This window comes from Orycteropus afer, unplaced genomic scaffold (genome assembly GCF_000298275.1).
Source record: "Orycteropus afer afer isolate SDZICR_OR568_19922 unplaced genomic scaffold, OryAfe1.0 scaffold00116, whole genome shotgun sequence".
Classification (NCBI taxonomy): Eukaryota; Metazoa; Chordata; class Mammalia; order Tubulidentata; family Orycteropodidae; genus Orycteropus; species Orycteropus afer.
This window is the reverse complement of record NW_006921703.1, coordinates 9542815-9555189: the sequence shown is the minus strand read 5'-3', so window position 1 is coordinate 9555189 and position 12375 is coordinate 9542815. Positions and strand designations below refer to the sequence as shown.

At 38.3% G+C, this 12375-nt stretch overlaps 1 protein-coding gene across 1 annotated transcript in view; it reads right to left on the bottom strand.

Moving 5' to 3' along the window:
- Positions 1-7698, bottom strand: part of TMEM144 (transmembrane protein 144) — a 41020-nt gene extending 33322 nt beyond the window's left edge. Inside the window, exons 1-3 of the mRNA XM_007943986.1 lie at positions 7590-7698; positions 4797-4919; positions 2253-2352 (exon numbers count right to left, since the gene is read on the bottom strand). Coding sequence (XP_007942177.1) covers positions 2253-2352; positions 4797-4919; positions 7590-7698 — 332 coding nt within the window. The remainder of the gene's footprint in view (positions 1-2252; positions 2353-4796; positions 4920-7589) is intronic.
- Positions 7699-12375: the final 4677 nt, after the last annotated feature.

Genomic DNA, 12375 nt, shown 5'->3' with positions numbered 1-12375 from the left:
GCTAATTCATAACATTTAAGGGTTTATTTAGACTTCTGGTCAGATTCCTGGGTTCAAATCTTAGTTCCTACACTTACTAATTGTGACTCTGGATAAGTTACTTACTTTCACTGTGCCTCGATTTCTCTAATTTAAGATGGGAATAATAATTGTACCTATCTCCTTATGTGTTATAAAGATTAAATGAGTTAATATATACAATAGTACTTGCTAATGTCCCTTTCTTAAGACTAAGGAAAGAAGAAGAAAAAGTAGATCAAGTGATTGATTTGAATGCTAATTAATTGGCAGCAATTATGTATAGTATTTGAAGAAGAGTTTTAAATAACTGTTTAGTTAAGAATCCTTAGTCTCTGACAAGGAGTTCTGGTGGTGCAGTGATTGTTAACCAGAAGGCTGGTGGTTCAAACTCACCCACCACTTCTTGGAAGGAAGTTTGGGCAATCTATTTCTGGAGAGATACTGCCTCGGAAACTCAGAGAGGTAGCTATGAGTTGGATCCAACTCAATGGCCGTGAGTTTGTTTTGGTTTTAGTCTTTGATATCACTCTAAATTCTCTCTGTCTTTTTTCCCTCTATGCCTTGACTTGTAGTGCTTGTTACCAACAATACCAACAATCACTGAGACCATTTAAACAAACCCAAACTCACTGTCACTAAATCGATTCTTACTCATAGTGATCCACATTGGGTTTCCAAGGCTGTAATCTTTATGGAAGTAGATTGCCTCGTCTTCCTTTCACAGAATAGCTGGTGAGTTTGAACCACTGACCTTCTGGTTAGTAGCCAAATGCCTTATCCACTATGCCACCAGAACTCCTTGAGACTCATTTAGGAGCCAGACAAAAAGGAAGCAAGAAATATAAAGAAGATAGCATTAGTCAAAAGCAGAGCATGAAGTAGGAGAGAAAGGACAGGACAGGATGTAATGGAGGCTAATTTGTTCTGTTGTTATTGAGATTTTTGTAACTTTTTTTTTTTTTTTTTTTTTTTGATAAAGAGGGGCAGGAATGTAAGGAAAGAGTAATATCCTTTAGGTTATTCATTTTTCCAAACTCGAGTGTTAATCTTAAGGCTAACTGAGGACAGCAGCACTTTGTGGCACAGTGTTATTCAACAGAACTTTCTGAAATGGAACTCTTTTACATTGTACTGTAAAGTGGCTATGCACTTGAAATATGGCTAGTCCACCTGAAGAACTGAATGTTCAATATTATTGAATTTCAATAAATTTAAACATAAATAGTCATATGTGGCCAGTGGCTACCATGTTGGACAGTGCAGCTCTACAGCAGAGTTCGCAAACTTTTTCTTAAAAGGCTAGAAGGTAAATGTTTCAGGTTCTGTGGGCCAGAGAGTTTCATACTACTGTTGTTGTTGTTGTTGTTATGTGCCGTTGAGTCAGACCTGACTCATAGCGACCCCTCCTTGGGTTTCCGAGGCAGTATCACTTCATACTACTACTCCATTGAATTCTGGGGATTGTTTACAAAATTGTTATAAGGCCCAGTGGAACAAAGGAAGGAAGAAGGCATCACCCAAAGCTCTGGGACCTACACTGTGGACAGCATTGTGGGAACAAATGCTGTGTCCTGAGCTACCATTGCTGCTGAAACTACTGGAGGCCCCATCAAAATAAAATGGCTTCTCCCACCTTTTAACCTTATAGGCAGTTTGTAACTTTATAGAAAATATGTAAATAAATAAACTGTGTTTCAAGAAATTTATTTTTAAAATAATTGGGGTCTGGATTTAGCCGGTGGGCTATAGTTGGCTGACCAAGTTCTAGAGGGAAAAGCATATGCTTTAGAACTACAAGACTTGGCGTTGAATCTTGTCTTATTAGCTCTGTGACCTTCAGCACATTTTCAACCTCTTTTTGAATTAGTTTTCTTATCAATAAGATTGTGCTTATTTCACATATTTTTTTTGAAAATGATATGAGAATGATATATACATATGTCCAGGAAATTGTCACACAATAGATAGGAAAAACGCAGTTCTTTTTCTCCCACTACATTTCTGTTCCCTAAAAATTCTTTACTATATCTTGATCAAATATCTAGATAACTTCTTTAGAATTTAGGACAAATAATAACTGAAGGTGGCATATTTTATGGGTATGTCTTAACCAGCTGTGATCTCTGTGAGGGTAAGAACCATATGGTGGTCCTCTCAGTAAATTTAATCCCTAGCATTTGTGTTACATATAGTATGGGCACAAGGAATCTTAGTTGAAATAGTTATGTTACCTTGAGCTTGCCCAGCCAGTTAATGCATTAAATGATCCCCAAATTAAGATGCCAAGGCCTAAACCAATGGTTTTGATAATTGGGACAACAGCAATATTCCCTGTGGATGTAACACACAAAAGAAAAGTGTTATTTCTGATACAGAAAAGACATACGTAAATGGAACTAGCTTTTAACCTAACTTCAACTGAGACTTAGCAGATTTGGACAAATTTAGTACTTTATGTATAGTTCCCCATTTTTTAAATTAAAATAAAACACATTTCTCTGGCATTAAATTCATAGTTATGATTGCAAAAGGAATTAAGCTTAGGGCAAAATCTTACAAAGAAAAACATTTAATTAGCTCCTTGCCTAACTGGGCAGACGCTCTTCATCCTTAACACAGGTCTCTGTGGACTTTTTGAAAAAGCTGCCAATGATGAAATTACTAGTAAATCTTCTTAGAGTCAAAACAGGGCAGAAGTCTTCACCTCAATATGGTCCCAGATTTTGTTCTTTCATGCTCACTGACACTTCCTCTAGATTTCTGCATTCATGGGTCACTGTTGACCAAATCTATGATGATCCTTTTCCATAATGTTCAACTACTCTGCAGGCCTGCTATTCATAAGGTTTTCAGTGGCAACTTTTTTCAGAAGTGTATGGCCCCATCCTTCTTCCCAGTCTGTCTTAGTCTGGAAGCTCTACTGAAATCTGTCTACCATGGGTGACCCTGCTGGTATTTGAAATACCAATGACATAGCTTCTAGCATCACAGCAACAAACAAGCCAGGACAGTATGGCAAACTGACCAAAGATACCATGGACTGCCAGAAGAATGAACAAATCTGTCTTGGAAGAAGTATAGCCTGAGCGTTCCTTAGAAGCGAGAATGGTCAGATTTTGTGTCTTGTATTGTGGTCATGTTCTCAGAAGTCCCTAGAGATGGAATATCATGCTTCATAAAGTGGAAGGTCAGTGAAAAAGGGGAAGACCCTCAATGAGATGGATTGACACAGTGGCTGCAATGAGGGGCTTAAACATAGCAAAGACTGTGAAGATGACACTGGACCAGGCATTGTTTTGGTCTGTTGTACATAGGGTTGCTATGAGTCAGAGTCGACTCAATGACACTGCAAACCTGCAACCTCTGCCTTCATTCCTGCAATCTTTTCTTGAAACATTTCTTCTCCCAGCTTCCAGGATGCCTTCATGTCTTGTTTCTTTCATCAGCTCTTTCTCTGGCTACTCTTCCTCATCATACCTTCTGAATTTAAGTGTCCCCTAAAGATCTACCTTTGAATGTATTCCTCCTGTTGGTATATTCTTCTTTGTGTACTTTACCTGAATTCAGCTGTCAGCACATGCTCCTAGTGCCATAGCTCTAACCTGGACCTTTAGAGTTTTGGTGCTAAGCTCCAAACCACAGGTAAGACATCTCTAACCACATGTCCTACAATGTAGGAACTTCAGAAACTTCAAGTGCAGAAAGTTCCAAGCTGAACCCATCATTTTCTCTTTCAAAAATATTCTTTTTTCTATTTTCTTCAAACATGTTAATGATACCACCATCTCCTAATCACCTAGAAAGAAACCCTACATCATCATCATTGGACCCTCCTTTTCCTCTATTCCCCATATCCAATCAGGTGCAAATTACCTGCAGCTTCCACATCTGCATCATTTCTCTAATTATACCCCTTTCACCTCTCAATCCTGTTGGGTGAGTATAAATACTCTGGTGGGTTTAAGGAACTCCTAGGTGAATGAATGCTTTAGTGCTTCTCCCCACAATACACGATAAACATACCAAGATATAAATGAAATATAATAATTTAAATTGTATTGAAAATGTAAAAGCTTAACTCTTAGTTCTGTCCTCCAACTCACGAATTCCACTAAGTCATTTAATCTCTTAGAGATTCGAAGTAAATGAGTTTGCAATAAGTAACCTTAAAATTTATTTGGTTTTAACCAAGTTATCTTGAAAGATCCTTGATACATGGAAATTCTTTTGGCTTAAGAAAGAAAGCTTTCCTGGGACTGTATTTACATTAATGGAAGGAAAATATTCTTGACTGGTCAAGCCAAAGGCCTGCATTTTAGTTATATAATCTCAGGCAACAGAGGGAATTTTTTTGTTTTTCTGCTAACCAATATTTTTGATATGATAACATATCAATGTTTGCCTTCTTTTAGAGCAAGTTATGAAAATGGTATTAGTAGAGACTATCGAATTTTAATAAATATGTTTTAATAAACATGCTTTAGAAAGAAAGTCTAAATCATTTAATATATCAGTTATACTGGAATAGATACAGAGTAATTGAAACATTTTCACTGGGATAATTTACTGCTAGGGACTTAGCAGGAAAGTATTAAGAGGAGAGAGTTCAAAAATGCACCAACAATTTATATTGAACATCTAAAAGAAAGAAATATTAATCTTTAGTATCTATGAATAAGGATTCACAATTACTGTTTGTGCTATTTCTATTGTGAATGAGAGCTATTTTGATTATAGTGTTAAATGACTAAAGAATAAGGTATATCATACATTACCTGTTGCCCAAATGCAGCCCCCAAGCATTGCAAAAGGCCAGAATTTTGGACAATGTAATATCAGATTGGCCACCAAGGCAACCAACCATATTGCAGCACAAAGAACCCACTGGAGAAACATTCCTGGAAATGAAAGAATTAGGTATCAGTGGTCCACATTGATTTAATTAATTCAATACTGAGGAGCATTAAGTGACAGGTTATTTTAAAAATGGCCACAATTGACTGAATGCCTATATGTCAGGTATTTGACACATTTCATTTAATTCTGACAAGTGCTTTGTAACATAGTTATCTCTTACAGGAAGACAGAAGAACTATCTGAGAGAGATTAAGCAACTTGTCCAACTAGCTTATAGTTTATAGAAGTGAAATTGAAATCCATGTTGTTTGATTCTAAAGCCTACTATACATGGTTTGTATAAAATAAAACATTATTTTTTGTCACCTATTAGGCATATTCTCTGGTAGTGTAGTGCCTAAGGCACTTGACTGCTAACCAGAAGGCTGGCTGTTCAAACCCACCAGCCACTCTTAGGAAGGAAGATGGGGCAATCTACTTCTGTAGTGATACTGCCTCGGAAAGCCAAGGAGGGGTCGCTAGGAGTCGGGTTTGACTCGACAGCACATAACAACAACAACAACGTTGTTATGTGCCATCGAGTCGGACCCGACTCCTAGCGACCCCTCCTTGGGTTTCCGAGGCAGTATCACTACGGAAGTAGGATTGCCCCACCTTCCTTCCGAGGAGTGGCTGGTGGGTTTGAACCGCCAGCCGTCTGGTTAGCAGGCAAGTGTCTTAGCCACTATGCTACAACAACATTAGGCAAATTAATTTTTTTTTAATCGAGGAGATGTTAGCAAGACTTAATATTTTCATTTGGATGCTTCATTTAGTGCCATCCACCACCAATGTCATGGCATTGTGAACTTCAGGATAGCCTAATAGTAATTGAAACCTTTAGGGATTGTTTATGCTGTATCTGGAATGAAAACTAAGTTATTTATGGTCACATGTAGACCTCCTACTATTAGAGTTCCATGCCTGCCACGAACTAGACATAAAGCTGAGGATTAGCCTCATTGCTGTTGTTGTTATGTGTCGTGGAGTTGGATCTGACCCATAGTAACCCTTCTTTGGATTTCCGAGGTGGTATCACTACAGAAGTAGATTGCCCAACCTTTCTTCTGATGAGTTGCTGGTGGGTTTGACCTGCCAGCCTTCTGGTTAGCAGTCAAGTGCCTTAGACACTACACTACCAGAGCTCCTGATTAGCTTCATAGGTCAAGGTTACTTTATTTCTATGTTCTGGGCTGCTGTTTGTCAGTTATCTGAAAATCACCTGGTGACAGGAGATATATCGTACCTTTCTGAAACTTGTGTACCTAGGCAGTTGTAACTCAACATAGCCCTCTGACTGTCACTTTGGAAGATTTTTGCCTATTTCAATTCAATCTCACAATGGAGGAGAGAGAAAAATCAGTTGTTAACCCCTAACGACAAAAAAGTAAGATCATAAAGGTGAAATGAAACTTCATTTTGCAATTTCTTTGTTTTACCAATGAGAAACTGAAAGAAGAATAGCTGATAAGACTTGCCCAGGATCACGTAATGACTATGAAAGACCTAAAAGCTATCCCTCTAACACACAGTATGATTTTTGTTGTGCTTCTAATAGTTTCTATTTATCTCACAACTCCAAAGGAAAAGAAAAAATAAAAATGGGATCTAGGGGGAACGATTTACCATCTTTATGTCTAAGTAATCTCAAAACATAAGGAACTGGGGAGATGAAACAAACTGTTATCAGGTAGTTACTTCCCAACAGGTGTTCATCTCTAATTCCTTCCCCTGGCTTTGATATGGAAGGCAGGTAGATGTAAGTAATACTGGCTTCTTCTTCCCTAAAATTCACATTACAGTCAGTTCTGCTATAATGTGACATTTGCATTCCTAAAAGTTTTATGCAAAATTGTGTAATAAAAAACACAGGGCTTGTGGGGAAAATAAGGTCAGGGGAAACACTCAAAATTTTATCAGTGATACACTGAGTAAAAAAAAGAGAATCTTAATAAAAATGGCAGCAAAGTTATATGCAGATTAAAAAGTTAAAAAATTAATAAGTATTTCAATAAATAATATTTTTTAACTTGAGTAAGACTTGAAGTTTGCTTCTGTAAGTGGGCATTGGAAGGGTTGCAGCTTGTGAGTTATTATGAAATTGGAGGATAAAGGGTTATAACCAGATGTGGATGAGTGACTGAGCAGGTAGATGTTTGAGGTGTGTGTGTGTTGTGTGTGTATGCACACGTGCATGTGTGCAAGGATGTGTGTCTTGTGTATTGCACATTTTTATTCATTTAGGTTCAATTTTGTATGTTCATCTAGTGTTTTCTTGGGGATAAAACTGCACATAAGCAAACACAAAATTCACCTTGTGCTCAGATCATTCGCTAATGTATCAATCATGTTGGAAATTCATGTTCTCAAAACAGATGGTATAGTAGAACTGACTGTATCTTCTTTTGCAAACATAACAGATATAGCTGAAAAACTTTCCTGACCGTACCCAAGCTAGTTTTACCATGAAGCACAATCATAAGTGTTATCCTATACTAATTTCTCAGATGAAGTGGCATAAGCATTATCAGTAAATTTATTATAAACTATATTCTTTTAGGCACTGGGATCAACAAAATTTACTTCTGTAGCTGCCATTTTAAAGAGATCAAAACACAAAGCCTTACATTCAAAAATAATTTAAAGTTAACAAAGAAGGAAAAAATCATTACCATCACCAGTATCATATTTTTTAAGTGGTACAAAGTTTGAGCCAAACAAAAGGATAGATACAGAAGAGGAGATGAATCCAATGGTTAGGTCTGTTCCATTATTGCTCATGGTGCCAGTAACGCCAGAGAACAAGCTCCTTCGCTTTAGACTGCATACACCTTTCCAAGAGCTTCTGAAATATAAGAAATAAAAATGCAACAATAAAAAAGTAGAGAATCTGTGAACAAATTGTGATTCTTATATTTACTGACTTTTTTAAAAGTATGATAAGATTCCTTCTTGCAGATAAAAAGGACATTTTGAAATTATGTATTATTTTCACACTACATGTTCATGCATTCATTTATGCTATCCCAAAATATTTTTAACACGACCTACACTTTTTTTTTTAACTTTGCCTTCAGAGCTTGAACGTCTAACTTATTCCAAAATTTGGATATGAATTTTATTATAAGAAACGTCTCCTAGCATAATGAAAGACTTCTGGACTCAGATTTTCTTTCCCTCAGTAGATTTTTCTGAGAAGCAAATAAGAGAGGATCTGGGAAAAGACTTCCAGAACTATAAAATGCCTCACAAGCAAAAGCTTTTGTTACATTTCAGACAGGTGTTCAAAGGGCATATTTTGGTGGTTTTGCTGCTACATTCTCAGGGTCCCCTTGAGGTAAAGGCAATTTTCTTCATCAGCACTACTCTCACATTGTGCTAGTTTAAATAGCTTATAAATCCTTACATCTTATTGACCTTTGGAAAAGCTGAACAGATAGGAGAAATGCTGCAATAATCTCCTACAGCATAAAATCAGGAGTGTCGTGTTGCACAATTCTATAAGCCAGCAGAGTAAAGCAGTGCAAGTAGTCAGCAATCTGTGCTAGCAATATGGTAGCCACTAGCCCTATTTTCATTAAAATTAAAGAAAAAGTTCTGTTCCTCAGTCACACCAGTCACATTTTCAGGTGTTCCAATAGACACAGGTGGCTAGCAGCTACTATACTGGATAGCACAACTATAGACATTTCCATCACTGCAGCAAATTCTATTGAACAGTGCTGCTAGACTTAATGAAATGGTCTCCTTCCCCTATGAAGAAAAGGACCAGAACCTCAAATAGCCAAGACATTTGTCACATGGTAACATTCGGAAAAGGTCATTGAACACAATTTACCTTTTTAGCTGCAGCAGTCATATAAGAAACTAATAATACAGAAGAGTCATTTTATCGCAGAAGATAACCAGAGGCTCCTCACAATACCATCTTGAGTTCATATATTGCATGTTGACCTTCTGGTTTACTTCACCTTTTAAGCCCTCTGGAATGGAATTTAGGATAATCCTCTTCCCCCACTCCAAATTTAATGATGTAGGGATAGCATCTATGGATATGTACTGAACAATAATAAAAAGTTGCTGTCGGGTCATTCTGACTCATGGAAACCTCACGTGTGTGTCAGAGGAGAACTCTACTTTTCAGGATCTATTTCCACTGGCTATGATCTTGTGGAAGTAGACTGCCAGGCTTTTTTCTGCACTGCAACTGGGTGAATTCTAACTGCCAACCTTTCAGTTAGTTGCTGAGTGAAAACCATTCGTGCCACCCAGGGACCATACATGTACTAAATAAAGTGCACCTGAAAGCACCTTTCCTTGTTATTTTACTTTCCAGTGATAAGTATTTATTTTAAGGTATTTTATTTTTCATGTATTAGTCCTTATGCACTCTTACAGAGATTAATAAATACATAACTACCTATAAAATATGTTATTTGGCATTATTATGAGTAATTTAACTCAAAATAGGGATAGTTTCAAAATTAGTCAACAAATTTTAGTAAGGAAAATCTCTATTTGAAATTGTGTGTACTTTCAAAAAATGCTGGTGAAGGTGAAAAAACATCATTCATGGATATGAAGTTAAGGAAAAGAGACACTGAAGTATATTTAAATATTGACACAGTACGTTATTTCAATTTTTTTAAAAATAGCAATTTTATTGTTAACCAGCCTCTTTGCCTAGTCTATCCATATGTTGTTGTTGTTTTTTGCCGTGGAGTCGGCCCCGACTCATAGCGACCCCTCCTTGGGTTTCTGAGGCAGTATCACTACGGAAGTAGGATTGCCCAACCTTCCTCCCGGGGAGTGGCTGGTGGGTATAGTCTATCCTAATTCATAGCATAGCGACCACCTTTGGGTTTCCAAGGCAGCGTAGAGCCTAAGGCACTTGACTGCTAACCAGAAGGCTGGCGGTTCAAACCCACCAGCCACTCCTTGGAAGGAAGGTTGGACAGTTTACTTTCCTAGAGATGTTGTTGTTGTTATTTGCCATCGAGTGGAACCCGACTCATGGCGACCGCTCCTTGGGTTTCCGAGGCAGTATCACTATGGAAGTAGATTGCCCCATCTTCCTTCCGAGGAGTGACTGGTGGGTTTCAACCGCCAGCCTTCTGGTTAACAGTCAAATATCTTAGCCACTACACCAGAGCTCCTACAATACTGCCTCGGAAACCCAAGGAGGGGTCGCTATGAGTCGGATCCCACTCGAAGGCAGTGCCTTTCTCTTCATTTTCTTTTTTTTCCTTTCTTCTGCGGAGTGGATGGTTGGTTTGGACTGTCAACCTGGTTAGCAGTCAAATGCCTTAGGCCATTTGCCACCAGATCTCCTTATTTTCGTGTTAACCAAAACCAAACCAAACTCACTGCCAGCTAGTCAATCTGACTCAACATTTTACTGTTAGGCTCAGCATTTTAGTGTTAGGCTTGAAGAAATGTTTAGCGCTGCAGTGGCTGCCTGGACTATTGCTTGAAGATCTAGAAAAGCTATCTAGGGATAAGCAGGTAGATTGCTGTTAACATACTGGAGCTGTTCAAAGGCACAGAAGATATTTGAGAAGGATATTATGGGACTAAAAAGACACATGATTAGATGTCAGCTAAGAGAACATTTTTTTTTTCCCCTTTTAATTTAAAACAAGCAAACAAAGCAAAGTAAAACCTGTATAAGCACATTGGTATGAGAATGCCTAAACCTTAAAAGTGATAAATTACTTTGGTGAAAAGATGAATAAACTAAAGAAAAATGACCACAAATCCAAACCCACTGTCATGGAGTCTATTCTGACCAATAGTGACCCTAGAGGAGAGAGTAGAACTGCTCTGTAGGGTTTCCAAGGCTGTAAATCCTTACGGTAGTAGATTGTCTCCTCTTTCTTCTATAACCACCAACCTTCTGGCTGGCAGCCAAATGCCTTCACCACTGGGCCACCAGAACTGCTAAAGAATATTGACAGATAGCCCTAAACCTCTTAGATGTCATGCTAGACTAAAAGAATAATTTGAAGTACTAACCAGAGCGCATGAACTGCATTCTGATCACTTCATGACCATCATCAGTGTTAATTTACTTAGTTATTACCTGTAGATAAATGAGACTGCTAACCAGAAGGCTGGTGGTTCAAACCCACCAGCCACTCTTCGGAAGGAAGATGGGGCAATCTACTTCCATAGTGATACTGCCTCGGAAACCCAAGGAGGGGTCGCTAGGAGTCGGTCCAACTCGTCGGCATAACAACAACGTAGATAAATGAAGTCTATTGTATACAGCGCTTGTACATTTCAGAAAACACGCGATCTAATTTCAATGTGGACTGACAATGACAATATTTTCTATCTTTAAGAAGAGTCCACCTCTTTCCTAATCAATGAAATTTTTGTGGAAAAGGAAAAAAATAAATCATTATCTAGCACATTACCCTCAATTCTTTTTAGAGCAAACCTGTTAACATGTCTTAAACTACTTTCAGGTAAAACCAAACATTATTTTAATGTTTACTTTTCTTTAATAAACTACATTCCTTTTTATTTTACTGCTTTAGTTTCATTTATTGGTAAGTATTTTTCCTCTATAGAATTTTCCCAGCAATATAAACACATGCAGATTCTGATCACTACTGCTTGTTCTACTCCAACTAAGATTTCATTTTTAGTTTCATGTTAAATTCCTCAAATCTCCCAGCAAGCCCTGTCCGCCTCTTGGTTAAAATAACCAATGCTTGAATGTGTTTATTCGGAGTCCTGATTTTTCGTTTTAACCATGGACACGTTTTGAAAAACCCTGACACCCCACCCCCGCCAAGCTTCTTGGCTTGCTTCTGAGCTTTTGTACTCACCGAGCTTCTGGCTGACGGCGGAAACTCAGCCCTAGCTCAGCTTCCGCGCGATCCGCCTCCAAAGCGCCGTGGGGCAGGCGCCTTGCTCATTACCTGTGCTCCTCCGGGCGGCCACGCCAGCCTTTACTTCTTGCCTAGACAATTATTTAAAGACTGGGCGGCAGGAGAGCGGAAGGCTTTAGTACCCAAGGTCAGCAGGTTAAGAAATACCTTCCGTCAGTAAGCGTCAGCTATATTGTCATGTGACTCAAATGAGGCCTCCCTAGGACCTTTGTCAGTCAACCAGCAATCTAGAAAGGCTTTTGTGCGTTTTAAGAGATAATTGTTCCGGGAACAGGGAGCATGTCACCCTCTCTAAATGTCCCAGAGGTAGTTTTTACTGTTTATGTACAAAAGTCTGAGGAACTTCACACAGTTGTAGAACATATTATAAAGCTGATTTTTTTCTACTGATTATTAAGAAATTCATCTGAACCACTGATGTCACGAACATCTCTTGTGACTTCACAAGTTTTGATGGTGTAGTGCCTAAGGCATCTGACTGCTAAACAAAGGTTGATGGTTGAAACCCACCAGCCACTCCACCGAAGAAAGACTGGGCAATCTAGTTCCATAAAGAGTT